Here is a 15,148-nt window from a genome sequence, read left to right as displayed (position 1 = left end):
TTGTTTTTGAGTATTAGGGTCCTCAAAATGTTACTCAGTATTTTAGGTTATTCTCTTTTTCGAATAATGTATTTATAAATATTTTCTTTAAGAGTTTTACAGGCCCTAGCTATCCCCCCTCATAGGGAAGTGGAGGCGGTTTTGGCCCATGGTCATATAACATGCACCCTCTTCCTTCACCTAGGTCAATGACCCCTATGCCAAAGATTGAACCTCAATATCATCTTAACTAGTTTCAGTTTTTCTAGCAGCAAAAAGTAAGTTGACTTATTTGAAGAATAAGAGTGTCTAGTTTACCTCATGGACATAGAGCCACATACTCGAGGTCTATACTTATGTGAATATACCCAAAAAACAAGGAAAAGGTAACGAATATTTCAGCGATTGTTATTAGACGTTCTTTCTATTTATGAATGTATTTTTAGAATATAGAGTAGTGACATTAATATCTATGGGGATGGAAATGAATGAATGAAGGGGAACTTCTCTTGCTTGGTCACAATATTCCATCCAAAATAGAAATACATTTATTATCTAGGGAGGGGTCCTATTCATTGATGTTGTTATCGAACCTCACGACCCACTCAACCCCCAACCCCTATGTATGTGGAACCTATTACCCAACCCCATGGCAGAATCAACCCCCACCCCCTCTGTATGTGGAAAATAATAAGACAACCACCATTAGGAATGATGTGAATTTGAAGAAGGAGATGTTGAGGCTAGAGCAGGACAAGGTGAACCTGGATGAATTTTTGGTGGCTTTTACATTTGATTCAATCACTTCTAGAAGGTAGGTATTTTGTATTTATTTTTCTCACATTTGGGTTAATCTCTACTTAACATTTTTAGTTTTTCAATTTGGGTCGATCGTAATATCTATGAGAAATTAGGACTAATTGGAGAACTATGCATTGGGGAAGTAGTTTTTTTAGTCTTATTGTAAATTTATGATTAATTACAATGTCCACATAGGATGATTTTCATCTCTTCAAAATATGAATTATAAGTTTTTAGACTGAATTCAAGGGTTAAATTAGCAAACTTGATTTGAAAATTTGGTGAAAAAAGCCATTCACTTCACCATTTTAACAAAATTTCAAATAAAAATTCCAACTTTGTAGTTTTTTTTTTAAAGTTCCACTACTATTTAAAAATAAATAAATTAAAAACTTATCTGAAAATCATACTTTAAATGAAGTGGAAATGCATGATTGGAAACCTTGAAAATTTAACATTGAATTAAGAATCTTGATTCAAGCTCCAAATGTACTTTTTGTGTGCAGAGAAATCTCTAGAAAAATGAACTTCCAACCCATGCACCCACCTTTGTGTTGTTACCCATATCCAAATCATCTATAAGAGCTACCAAATAAGAAAGATTATTGGATAAACTAGTATAAACTAATTCAACATGAATTTATAAATACTCATACTAGCATAGATCTTTCTTAAACCTTGATCTATAAAGCATAGAGAATTTTAAGCCTTTGTTTTCTAATTCCTCCTGATCTATGCTAGTATTATGGCAAAGAAGATATACATTCAAATGATATCCACAAGAGACTTGGAACTCTATTTCAATCTAGATGCTTGAAATATAAATGTAGTTGTACCTATGGCAATGACATTCTTTAGTGTTCCATAGAGTTCCACTCCCTCAACATCTGTCACCTGCATTTGATCTCATATTAGGCTTCTTCGAATTGTTTTTGGGGAAAATGACTAAGTGTTGTATGAATTGCACACAAACACATATATGGGTAGAAAGCTTATAGATAAGACTAACAAGGTGTACTAAATAGCTGAACCCATGTATCTGCGATCCTATTAGCTTCTCTATATCCCACAATTTCCCTACTTAGCTTCTCCATTGCAACTTGGGAGATCAAGATGATTATAATTTTTCTCCATTGACTCATAGGAGATCAAGATGAATATAATTTTTATAGGTCTCACCCAATTTAACACAGAAATTAAATTCTACCTCGTTGGCAATGTTCACACCCATAAGTATAGAGAAATCTATGCCAAGTCATTCAGTTATCAAGATAGATGTCATTCATGGCTCCTCCTCTTTAAACTGTGTGCACCCATGTACCCATGACATTAAATCATCAAAATATTCATCTATAAGAACAAGAAATATATAATGATGATAAAGCAACAAATTAGCGACCGTACCTCCATTCCCTTAATTAGAGAAATGGCTATTGAATGTGGTTTTATTTTTCCTTTTATTATTTTGAATAAACCCTCGAAAAACTGATGAGGAGTCACAAATACTAGCATGGTTGCATCATTAACTATGATTGAGAACTAACATTAGATACCAAGTGAGTGGAAATTGGAACTAAGGAGGAATTACTATAAGAAACACGTAAATGGAAAACAAATATGTGTGCTTTTTTAACTAGTACATGTACTATCCAATTCTAGATTTGCTATTGAACCCAACTTTATATTGGATAGATACTTCACATTTTCTTGTGGTTAAATGAAATACAAATAACCAACATCACTTAGATGGAAATATTTGGAACACAAATGTTATGTACGAACATCGAAGGAGAGTTGACATTAAATATTAGAATTAACCATGTAGTTCAATATTGATAATTTTAAATTGAGGAAGTGGCAAGGACTATTAGTATAAAATCAAGTGAAATATAGTGATATAAATCATTCAAAAGGTGCATGGCTCTCTATTGTGCCAATAATACCCCATCTACCATTAGGCATTCAATACTAATAAAGGAACTGGCTAAGTAAATTTTGTAGGGTGCCAACTAGAAAATGATATTTTATGGGTGTAAGATTATGCCAATAATACATAACATATGCATATGCATAGAATTAGAATATATATGTATATATATATATATTAGAGGTGGTTTACGGGTGGCCACTACATCCACAGAAAATCTGGGCAAATCAACCCCGAAGGGAATCTTTTTTTAAAGCCATTCGGTCGACTAGCATGGCCTAACCCCAAGGGCATCGAGAATAATTGACCCTGTGACCTCTCGATCGGTGAGGTACTTAACAACGGGGACTCGACTAGTTGAGCTAACCCTTGGGGCTATATATATATATATATATATATATATATATATATATATATATATATATGTATGTATGTATGTATGTATGTATGTATGTATGTATGTATGTATGTATGTATGTATGTATGTAAGCCTGAGTTCCAGGTGTAGCAACTTGTTTCACAGAATAGAAAAACAAGGTTACATTATGTGTAGTGATGTCTTCCAGAGTCATCGCATTCATTTTTTATTGTATCGACGTTTCGAACCAACCTCTGTGGTTCATCATCAGGATCAGAAGTGTGAAAAAGTAAGATATTGATGGGGCAATAAATAGAGGAGAGGGTTGGAATGGTAATGTATGGAGCCAACAGGTTTGATAATGTTAAGAAATAAATTTATTTTAATTAATTAAATATTATTATTAAGTTTTTATTTTTCTTTCTATTAAATGTTTATATTTTTCTTGATGATTATTAGTTTATTAATTAATACTAGATTCAGTTAACTAAGGTTTAAATAAAATTATTTGAATTTAATCTTAATAAAAAATTTAGGGATTGAAAGAGTACAAGGATTCTTGATTAATGTTATTTATTCAAATATTATAATGTTATTTTTCCATTAACTAAAATTTTTGTATTAATTATTTTTGTTGACATTAATTAATACTTAATGTTATTTATTCAAATATTATAATGTAACATTATAATATTATAATTTTTTCAAATATTATAATGTTATTTGTCCATTAACTAAAAGTTTTTGTATTAATTAGTTTTGTTGACATTAAGATTATTAATGTTAAATTTACTTTGTATTAACATTAATGTTTTAAATGTTGCAAGATAATTAAAACATGTAATTTAATAATGAAACTAATTTGGTCTTCTATATATTACTAATTGAATGTTTATTATTTTTCTCTTTATTAATTAATAATTATTAAGATATATTGCTAAGGATGTTCCTAAGTTTTGATGCTAGATTAATATTATATATCGATCTATAAAGTTTTTCGGTTTTTAATTAATACTAGATTGGGTTAACTAAGGTTTAAATAAAATTATTTGAATTTAATCTTAATAAAGTTTTTTAGGGATTGAAAGAGTACAAGGATGGGTTCTTGATTAATGTTATTTATTCAAATATTAATTTAATGATTTTAGGGATAGGTGAACCATAAGGAGGACCAAGAGATAATGGGACTAGGAGCACCTAGGAGACGGTAGAATCCCCAGTTAGTGTAGGAATCCAATTATCACTTATTTTCCAACCATCATCATGGTTGAGGTTATTGGGGTGTTTTCCTATTTCGATAGCCTCTCTAAATTTTCTATGGTGATAATGATCAATTTTGGCCACAACACAGGAGTTTTCAATGCAAATGTGATGATTGGTTTTACTAGAGTGCTCAGCCAAAGCTGAGGTTTTGGAATGGTTATGCTTGATGTCAGCAGCATGATCTTGAATCCTAGTTAATATAGAACGGTCGGTCTCACCAATATAGGCTTTTCCACATGAACAAGGAACAAATAAACCACTTTGTGATGTTTAGGATCAATAGGATCTTTTACCGATTTCAGACATCTGCTAATTTTATTCAAGGGTTTGAAAGTGGTTTTTATATTATTATTTTTTAAAATGTGTGAAATCTTACTAGTGGTGTCTAGAATGTAGGGAAGGTGAACCTTACCTACACAATCATCCATTGGTTGTTTGTTTTTATGATTCTCCAATTTTTTAAAAGCTTTGATTCCTTGGTGTCTTCTATATCCATTCTTTTCAAAAAAATCCAAGAGGTGGTTCTTCTCTTGATCAAAATAATCATGATATGAAATACGTACCACCCTGGTAGCTAGAATGTTGAGCACCCTGAGTTTTTGAGCAGGATGATGGTGAGAGTTGGCATGTACGTAGTATTCTCTGTGGGTTTTCTTGTGATAGACCTAGTGAGATATTGAGCCATCTTGGTTTCCCTTGATTAGGATGTCAAGAAAGGGAAGACTGCCATTCTCTTCCACTTCCATTGTAAACTTGATAGAATTTGATTGACTATTAAGGTGCTCTAGGAATTTGTCCAATTTTTCTTTTCCATGAGGCCAAATGAAAACAAAAATAAGAACTTAATAATAATATTTAATTAATTAAACTAAATTAATTAAACTTAATAATAATATTTAATTAATTAAACTAAATTTATTTCTTAACATTATCAAACCTGTCGGTTCCATACCTTACCATCCCAACCCTCTCCTTTATTTATTACCCCATCAATATCTGACTTTTTCACACATCTGATCCTGATGATGAACCATAGAGGTTGGTTCGAAATGTCGATACAATAAAACATGAATGCGATGACTCCAGAAGATATCACTACACAAAATTCAGATCGCATAAGCCTCAAATCTATAAGGTTACATTAGTTCGGTTGATGAGATCTGTAAGCTTGTTTTTGCATATCAATATCTCTTCATATACCCACATCCTAAATTTCTCTACACACATTAAAATTATCTTAATTTCTTAATTATATTCTCATGAGGCTTCATGTCCCAAATCTTAGCATACATATACCATGTATAAAGGAAATGATAATAGTACCATGAAAATCACCAAGCTTGATTGTGTTGAAAGCAATGATTTTGGCAACAATGGTACCCCAATTTTTTCTACCAAGAACTAAAACCTGATCTTTGACACCATCACCTTTATTCATGGATCACGAAATGAAATGATTAATGAGCAAGTGTTCATGATTAGAATGTTGTTGTTGTACCTTCTCTTATTGTTGGTTTGGAGGGATCTTCAATATGGAGATTATGGTTTTCAATTTATTAGTATACCCTATGAGATAAAGATATGGATCCAAATTTATTTTCATAGGAAATTTATTTGCTGGCTGGGTTTTGTTTCTTCGTCCAAAGATCCTGGATGTGATACTTTTCTTGAGGTTTATTTCTCCTTCTTGAAGGTGTTTTCTCTGTGGTGCTTGCCTAACCACAAGGGATGGAAAGGGGGAGGACTACATTTTCATATGTTTCTTAGCCTTTTATGTAGGCATATATGTTGGAAAACATGGCTTAATTAGCTTAGATTGGGCTATTCCTATGAAATTGTGTTAAATTTCTGCAGTAGGAGATAAAATTTAGTTCGATGGATTGGTAAAGAGGTTGCTTGATTCGTGATGGTCCAATTCTCTTTTTCCTATTTTTTCCTATCAGCATGTTATCTTGATCTATTTGATCTGTAGCAGATTTTCCACCAAATGGAAAATTCTTGATTTTACGCTCCATAACTTGACAACATAACCCTAAATTAGGCAAGTTAGTCTATACTATTCTTTCTGTGAAAGTGCTTTCTCTGCATTGGATGTTGATAGACACTTTTAGGTGTTATTAGAGATTTACTGTGGTACAAGTTAAAGATTTGGGTTGAGCCATTTATATACTGCCCTTAAGGTTAGTTCAATCTAGTGTAAAACAAGATGGCCAAAATTAATGATAAAACTTAAATATGATTATACCAATGCACTAAGAAATTTTGTTTCATGTGCTCATTTACTCTTATTGAAAAGATCATTTTGCATCATTTTGGTTTCAAAGTTATATTGAACTAGTATTTTTATTGGTACACTGATTTTGTAAATAAGGTTTTCAGTTGACTAACAAGGCATGCCCACTATAGCATAGTTTAGAGTAATTTTTTTGTAAATGGCTTTAGGGTCATTTATAAGCTGTGTTTTGTTAGTAACGAGAGTTAACATATAATGAGTAGTTATTGTCATCATAGTAACTTGGGATAAGAAATGGATGATAAAAATGTAATTTGCATGTAAGTTGGGTCCTACAAATGTATTTCCATACATGGCAAATGTCATCCTCATTTTCGAGTTGGATTTGTGGACCCATATAGTATCATCCTTCTAGAGTATGCTTTTTATCAAATTCTTAAAAAAATTATTTGATTCATATGTTTCTTATCACCTTTCCTCTAATATGAAGTCCATATTATTTCAGGTATTTGATAAAAGTATGGAAGAGTTGTTAGACTTTGACAAGGATCTTGTTCACCTTGAAGCAACTACCAAGGTAATATCATTTGAATCCTCTCTTTTTTTTTGGAAAAACGATAACTATTTTTTTATTACATTGAATTTATATAAAGATTACACTAAAATCTATGTGAGATTGTTGATAGGCCTATAAATGAAGCACATAATTTAGAGTCAATCCTAGCTTTTTGGATGGACTGAATTCTTCTAAAGCATTTGCATTCAAACTCTTGCAGTGCCCACCTTCTGATGAGTTTCTTTGCATTATGAAAAGTTATTCACAACTTTTTTTCTTTGCATTATGAAAAGTTATTCACAACTTTTCATAAGTCTTCTCTATATTACAACAAATAAAGGGTTTCTCATACGGCCACATGGGTCCTAAAATATTTATCCATCTTGAAAGCGCCAACTTGTAGAAGTATTTTATATAGTTGAAGAAAGCATCTAGTTTCTACTTGTAAACATTAAATTCTGTCAACTCCTCTCTTATCTAGTGAGGGGATAGTGAACAACTGTGATATACTTGCCTAGAAAACTCTTTTTACGTGCATGTGAAGAAAGTATTTTGGTGTTGGGAGCGTGCAAATTTCTTTTTTTTACATGTAACCACTCATCCCATTCTTGAGTTAGGTGTCAAGAACCCTAATCAAAAATTGCCTCATGAACAACCCCAATTAAAAATTGGTGCATGCAGAGCAAACATGTCACAAGTAGGCTTTGAACCTAGGTGGGGAGGATAACATCTCCTCCCAACCACTTGAACTAGATTCAATTGATGTAATGCCCCAATTAATCTTATTATGCAAATTTTATTAATGTTTACATTACCTGAAAATATTGAGAAATATTGGTGAATACCTTCATTTGGGAAACTGTAAATTTTATTTACTGATGTAAAATTTATTATTTCTATTATTCAAATTCCCAACTTGTCTTCTGGAAATTAATCTTGGATAGGATATGGTCTCCCTCCATTATTCCAATTTAAATATTCATATCACATTCCCAAATGTACTCTCAGATTTACTTGGGAGAAGACATGGTCCTCGCTAATTAATTACCCAATTTTATATTCATATCACATTCCCAATGTCCTCTCAAATTTACTTGGGAGAAGACATGCTCCTCTCCAATTAATTACCAATTTATATATTCATCTCTCATCCCCAAAATGTACTCAGATTTTCTTGGGAGAAAACATGGTCCTCTCCAATTAATTACCAATTTATATATTCATCTCTCATCCCCAAAATGTACTCTCACATTTACTTGGGAGAAGACATGGTCCTCTCCAATTAATTACCCAATTTTATATTCATATCACATTCCCAAATGTCCTCTTAGATTTACTTGGGAGAAGAGAAGTCAACTGTAAGGATGAGGGAGAAGTTATGACATTAATAAGGGGTGGTTCAGGTGGAGAAGAGAGGAGGGGCATAAAAGGGGAAGGAGGAAGGGAGGAAAGGGGATGCCGGGTCTTGTTTTAGTTTTGGTTGGCTGTGGTTTTGAAGAAATTGTTTGAGAGAGAGGAGGGGAGTATTGTTTATCTTGGTCTTGGACACACACACTACATCTAGTTGGACTTGGGCTCGGAGGGCTAGGGAACTTGTGGAACTTTCCTGGGCTAGGAATTACTTCCTAGTTGGCTGGGAGGTAAATCCAGTCAGTAGTCAAGAGGAGCATTCCAGCAAGAGCAACAACTCAAGGGCATCTCCACCAGGCCATTGGTACATGTATTCCTCTATGCATAGACTACTCATGTAAGTGATGGAAATGAAATGTTCACTATTTAAATTGTAGGAATTAGATTTTAAATGGTAATTTATCATCGTTAAATGTCTTGTCAGAAAATAAATTATTGCCCTTTTATTGCATTTAAAATTTGAGAATATAGATCTGGTAGAGGACCCTAAGGGAGGGATCTTACACGTGGTATCAGAGCATTGGTTCAAAATCTGGACCTTGAAGCCTACCTACTAGAGAGAATACCGCAGCACCAACCAAGGTTTTGGTTATGCTTCATGGGATCACCATGCTCTAAAAAAAAAAAAAAACCTCAGAAAGATCAACCCTACTGCTCAAATCATCTGAAAAGGGTTTATCTATCGCTCAACGCTGCCCTTGTTGCAGCAACAGTGGGGCAGCAATGGTGGGGGTTTATTTACATCTTCTTCGGAATATTGGCAGACTCCTCAACATTTCCATGCTCCATGGGCTCAGCATTGCACTCTGTGATCCCTCATTGAGGGAGATTAGGATTTGACTCTAGACTAGCCAACGTGCTAGTATTTTGCAGAACATTTTCAGACTGCATATTTTCAAACTGAGTAGAAGGTAATTGTCCATCAGAAGCAGATACCTTATTATCATTAACCTCTGGCTTGCCATCAACACCACAAGCAATCTCTGACTTGCCATCAACATCACAAGCAACCTCTGTCTTGTCATCAAGAGCACCAGCAGCTTGTGTTGTACCCGACATCTCTTCAAGGTACTGACAAGAGCCTTTCTCCTCTTCTTTCATCACTGCTCCATCATGCTGCTTTTGCTCCCAAATCAACTTTGTTCGTTCTTTTCAGGCTGATTCAGATGTGGCTGATCTTTTAAAACTCTACTCGCTGCAAGTTTTGTTGCTACATTTTCTACACACTGAGAATTATCTACAGTAACTTGATTGGCCTGTACAAGCTCCTTTTGATCTGCATCACCAGTACTTATATCAGAAGTTGCTTTCATTCCTTTCAAAGCTTCAAATCCAGGCTCTTTTGGATTAGAGACTTCTTCCTCTTCTTTCATTGTTGTTGTTTCAGGGCACTTCTGCTCCCCATAAGACTTTAATTGTTTAGTTTCAGGCTAACTCAGATGTGGCTGATCTTCTTGTGTTGTACTCGCTAAATTTGTTGTGGATACATCTTTTACATTTTGAGAATTATCTAGAATAAGTTGATTCAACTACACAGACTCCTTTTGACATTTGTCACCAGCGCCAATATCAAATGCATCTTTAGCTTGAGTTACATCTCTGGCATCAATCTGAGCAGTATTATTATTTTCTGATTCCTAGGCTTTGCCTGTATCCTCAATCTCTATACTGACAGGTGTTGACTGTTCCACTGTGGCATTTTTTATAACCTCTTCTCGAGGCTGGGACTGTAAACTAGGAACTTGAGGTTTTACTTTAGGATCGACTAATGAATGACAGTTGTTCATCTCTACAACAGCTCCAGATTCATGAGATTCATGAGATAGCACAGTCTCTGTAGTTGTCTCATTGCAGATAGTGGTTTCTACTATCACTTGCTCTATCTGGTCTTCAACAACTGATAGTTCAGCAAGGCTGAACATATCATCTTGACATAACAACCCATCTTGTTGAGCAGCAACAATCTCTGGATTTGAGATCCATTCTTTAGTTTCTATCTTCTCATCGGCAGTAAAATCCATCAAATCATTTAATGAAGACCCATCTACCTCCATCCTAGTATCGGAGTGACTGGATTTCGATATTTCCATAAAATTGACACCTTTGTTCCCACCCGACATGTAAAGCTTTCGATGCAAAGGAAGCTCATAAAATCGAAGCAACTATGCGTAATCACTGTCTGCCGCTCCTCCTGTTCGTCGTGCGCCGCTCTTGATAATGTTTATTGTTTACTTGATTAAAAAATAAATAAAAAATAAAAAATATTTTTTTTTTTGGCACCATATAGTCCAAATAGCTTCTGTGAAGTCTATATCATCCTTACAAATCTCCTTAAGGTGCTGAAATCCTGCAGCTTAATTGGTCAAACTTATCTCAAAATCCTTCATCAACTTAGTGCATCCGCAACCTTATATAGTTTACCCACATTTTGCTTGATTACAAATGAGAAACTCTGGTAAATAATTTAGCGATTATGCATGGCAAGCATTTGACCTATCTCAAGTCTGCCATTACTTCAAAGCTTAATGATCTATGTATATTTGTAACTCCTTAGATGTTAAGCGATGTGTCCAATGGCAAAATACATTTGTACTTTTGGATACAATTATTGACGATAAGTGTCTTATTGCTTCTTTTCTTCATTAAACTTTTCATTTTGGCATATTGTGGGATGCCCTTCCTAACTGAGTACATTTTTTGCGAGCCAAACCTGAAACATCACTGTCAACTTCAAAAAGTATGTTAGTGTCCATAAGGGCTAAACCAGAGCTTCTGCCATACATCTTTTGAGAGCTTATCACAAAAAGCTTTTATTTTTTTTATTGTCAAATAATTCATAGGTGTTGGAATCATAGAGCCAAGACAGATGCGTTTTTTTTTGCATACCTGATGGATCTATTTGGCTTTGAAAAAAAAATAACCTTGTTTACTTGGCGTTATGGCTCAAAATTTTCCTTTGAGGAATGAGCCTCAACGGGTTTCAAATGGACAGTTTAGGGAAGCTGCCTCTGTCACTGACACAATCCCTCTTGCTTTAGTGAAATGTTTGTGCTTACCAAGTCTGGGGAATGTCCCTAATGTCTATCACTGATCAAAACTTTGAAAATCTACAACTCAATGCTTCAAATAATGTAGAAAAACTTCAGAGCTGCAATTCATAGTTGTAGATCTGTGAACAGATCCTTGAAATCTGTGAATAAATATCTCAAAATCAACACATAAATTGTGAAATATTGTCTACTCTGCCTGGTTGACTGGGTCCTTGTCCTTTGGTGTGAGAAAAGAAGCTGGTAAAGAAGAAATTCAGCAAGGGAATCATAATTTATAACTTTCTGATTAATGAAATTTATATCTGAATTTCCAAGCTAAGTGAGCCAACAAACCGAAGGAATTCTCTTTCATTAAAACACTTAATAGATCAAAGTTCAAACACACTAACTTTTATTAATTAGAGTTAACTTGAGTACAATTTTTTTTTGAGAAAATTTAAATCAAGAGTTGTCCAAACTCCAAAGAGTCTAAGGGGGCAAGAAAAGTATCACAACCTAAGAATCTTCTCACGTTATGAAAGACACTTGACCGTAGCTTAGGACTCAGAAACAAAATAAAGGAGCAAGAAGTATAGATTGTTGAAGAAGGGATTTTTGCATTGACCTCTTGAATTGCCTCCTTGCCTCCTTTTTATGCTTGATTTGAGCTAAAAAGCTTGGTGATTCCTCATTGGTAGATACACTGGAGCTAAGATGCTTGGTGATTTCATCAGTGTTGTTCCAATTTATATATTCATCTTGAGGATGTCACTATGCGATAGTAGTTTATATGTGTTTAAAAAAAAAAGAAAAGAAATTAGTTCGTCAAAATTCCAACTCTGGTGTTGGGTTTCTCTGGTAAAATGGGCATCAGTCTGTATTGGTAGTTTTTGTGAGTTGGCAGTCATTTTACAACAATTTCCTCCCAAAAAGTTGACAAATGGCAGCAAGATGGTCTTCTATCAGACCAACCACTTATCTTGTAGTTTCCAGCACAGTCATCCACTAAAAATAGCTCGATTCCTAATTCTTGACTGTTTGGAAATAAAACAGGTCTATTTTCCAACAACAGTTAACTAGGGATTAAGGCATTGTTAATATGCATGTACAAGGTCAATACTTTACAGTTTAATGACAATCGACAACAAAATTCTTTTGTATCAGCTAGTGACCAGCCTTTCCATGCACAGTTTTGGCCTTAAATATTTTTTATTTGGTGTTAGCACTAAGATTTAAGTGTTGTAGTGGCCTGTAGATGGCCACATAACAGCACTGTGAAATTATTTTGGCGATTGTTGTTTACATGAGAATGCATGGTTAGGTTGACCTGGTTTAGAGTTTTCAGGATTCTATAAAGATGGCATGAAGAGGACAGACAATAGAGAGATCATTGAGCAACACTCTACAACCAACAACATTTTCTTACATTCTTCTTTCTTTTGTTGCTACCTCCACTCTGTGCATTGATTGTTATGCAGCCAGTTTTGTACTTGCCATCATGATGCAAAAAAAACAATTTGGTTAATACAAAACACGGGGTGATTTTTCCATGTGTTACAAAGTTCAAATCAGATGCTGACTTATGCACCATATAAGTTGATCCAATACCATTCACAGTCAAATCTTTATTTCTTCTATTATTGAATACCTGGCTTGAAATCAAATAACCCGAAATACACTCCCTTTGATGAAGAGAGTCGCCATGTGACTGTCTCCTCTCCAAATCATAAGTGTGTGGAAAATAAAGATCTCTGGCGCAAGACATGCTCTTGGAAACCTTCATTGGACTGCCAGTTTAAGCCATTTCTCAAAGTTGCACTTCCTGTAATCACTGCTTTTGCAATGAACTCCAGTAACAAAAAGCATCCATCTCTCAAGAATTAAAAAAAAAATATTGAATTGAATTTCCTCAACATCTCTGGAGAGCACGACCAATATTTTCCCCTATATCCTATTTTTCTTTCAATGACACAGGCTCTTCTCCAACGTACAAATAAAAAAAATGCCCTACATAGGTCATGACTATAGATTGTCCCCAGTTCCTCGCCACAAACCTCAGTCTGTAATTGCCCTCCTGACAAACGATGAAAATCAATAGTAGTTCCCGGGGAAAGAGAAATATCTTTCGAAAAGTATGAACAAAATGCAATCATTCCATCATCATCTGCCACTCCTTGAATCTTTCTTAGACGTCTCCACAACGATCCTTCAAAAGCATTCCACACCATACTGAGTTTTAATCCTTTGTAGTGTACCACAAGTCGAACTGTCATCTGCAAATCATGTCTCAGCAGGTCTTCAAAAGATCTGGGTGATTCTTCAACTCTTCTAATGGCAAGTTAGAATACCTTTCACCTAGTTTCTTGCATACAGAATCGGGGTGACATATAAACCAAAAGCATATATTTTTAGAGATTTAACTTTAGCAACTATTTTTCACTAAGAACCAATACCAACAAGCACCTGGGAAATTGGACTTGTGTTGCTTCTTCCATAATAGTGACTAATAAGAGTTGTTGGAAATCTTATTCCAGTCCTGGGCTCTGTTACATCACTGACACAACCATCTTTCCTCAGAGTCAAGTAAAGCTTATCCCATTCTTCATGACCCTAAACTTCACAGAAACTTCGTAAAGATTCATGCCTTTCTTTCTTAATTTCCTTATTTGTATCTTCAACTAGAATGGGCAATAACTTGGAAGACGAATCGTCAAATGAGGGAACAAGTGTAGTGGCAAGAGCTACTGCAGAATATGATGGAGAGAGCTCATATTCATTCTGTAGATTTCCTCCCATGATTGACATAATTTTCCCAAGGATATCAGAGAGTGTATCTGCTTTACACACAGGATTTTCCTATAGTTTAGATATATTTCCATTAACAATATCAGATTTTGTACATGTCTTCCTAAGTCCATTATGGGAAAGACAATTTCTGTAATTGGAATCTTGTGAACAGCCTGATTTTGTAGAAGTAACAGCAGGACCAAAAGTCCTCTGCTTCAATGAGAAAAGAAATCCTCCTGTCACCTGAGCAACAAATGCCACAACCCCTTGAAGAGCCAAGCATCCAGGGACACGAATTTTCCCAGAACGATTAAGAACACTATCCATGAATAAGCCAAATTCTAGCCATCTATCACTTCCATTGCATGATGTGTGTGACTCTGCAACAGAGATGAATGGATATCTAGAAAGACCAAGATTTGATAAGAATAACCAACTAATCTGCATGTTACCTCATATATGGATGGAAATATGTATGTCACCTAAAACACTTCAGCTCAGGGACACAAAAAGTAATTTGATCAACCTACTCTTTGTGAGTGCTAACATCACTTGACCATGCCTATGTACTTTGTAGACATGGTTATTGGAGTCAATGGGTTTGACTTGGACTCGTGGGCCTGATTCAATGGCCTGCTTGTGCTGTTACAAAGTGGCAGTGAGTCAAACTTTCCAAGGTGCATTTTACCTGTGAGTATTTGCATGTCAAATTTGGACCTGGAAAGTACTTGCAGGTCTTTCATAGGTCAAAAGTTGATTCACTGATCCATTGACCCTTTTTTGCTCATTTTTCAGCATCATTGGA

The 15,148-nt window shown here is 34.7% G+C and overlaps 1 protein-coding gene and 1 pseudogene across 1 annotated transcript; both read right to left on the bottom strand.

Annotated features, from left to right (window-relative positions):
- Window positions 1-1,294: 1,294 nt before the first annotated feature.
- On the bottom strand, window positions 1,295-5,766 carry LOC149179622 (glycerol-3-phosphate dehydrogenase [NAD(+)]-like). Its single transcript, XM_089413599.1, is given in 9 exon segments — window positions 1,295-1,365; window positions 1,617-1,685; window positions 1,790-1,879; window positions 1,972-2,083; window positions 2,185-2,306; window positions 2,421-2,486; window positions 2,900-2,951; window positions 5,469-5,545; window positions 5,652-5,766. Coding segments are annotated over 9 exon segments (774 nt in total).
- A 7,699-nt stretch (window positions 5,767-13,465) lies between these two features.
- LOC149179621 (fatty-acid-binding protein 2-like) lies at window positions 13,466-14,580 on the bottom strand (annotated as a pseudogene).
- Between the last annotated feature and the right edge of the window lie 568 nt (window positions 14,581-15,148).

This window comes from Pinus tabuliformis, chromosome 3_2, assembly GCF_031772625.1.
Source record: "Pinus tabuliformis cultivar Carrire ecotype Pingquan chromosome 3_2, CPIR1, whole genome shotgun sequence".
Lineage (NCBI taxonomy): Eukaryota > Viridiplantae > Streptophyta > Pinopsida > Pinales > Pinaceae > Pinus > Pinus tabuliformis.
This window is presented reverse-complemented; position numbering and strand designations above follow the sequence as displayed.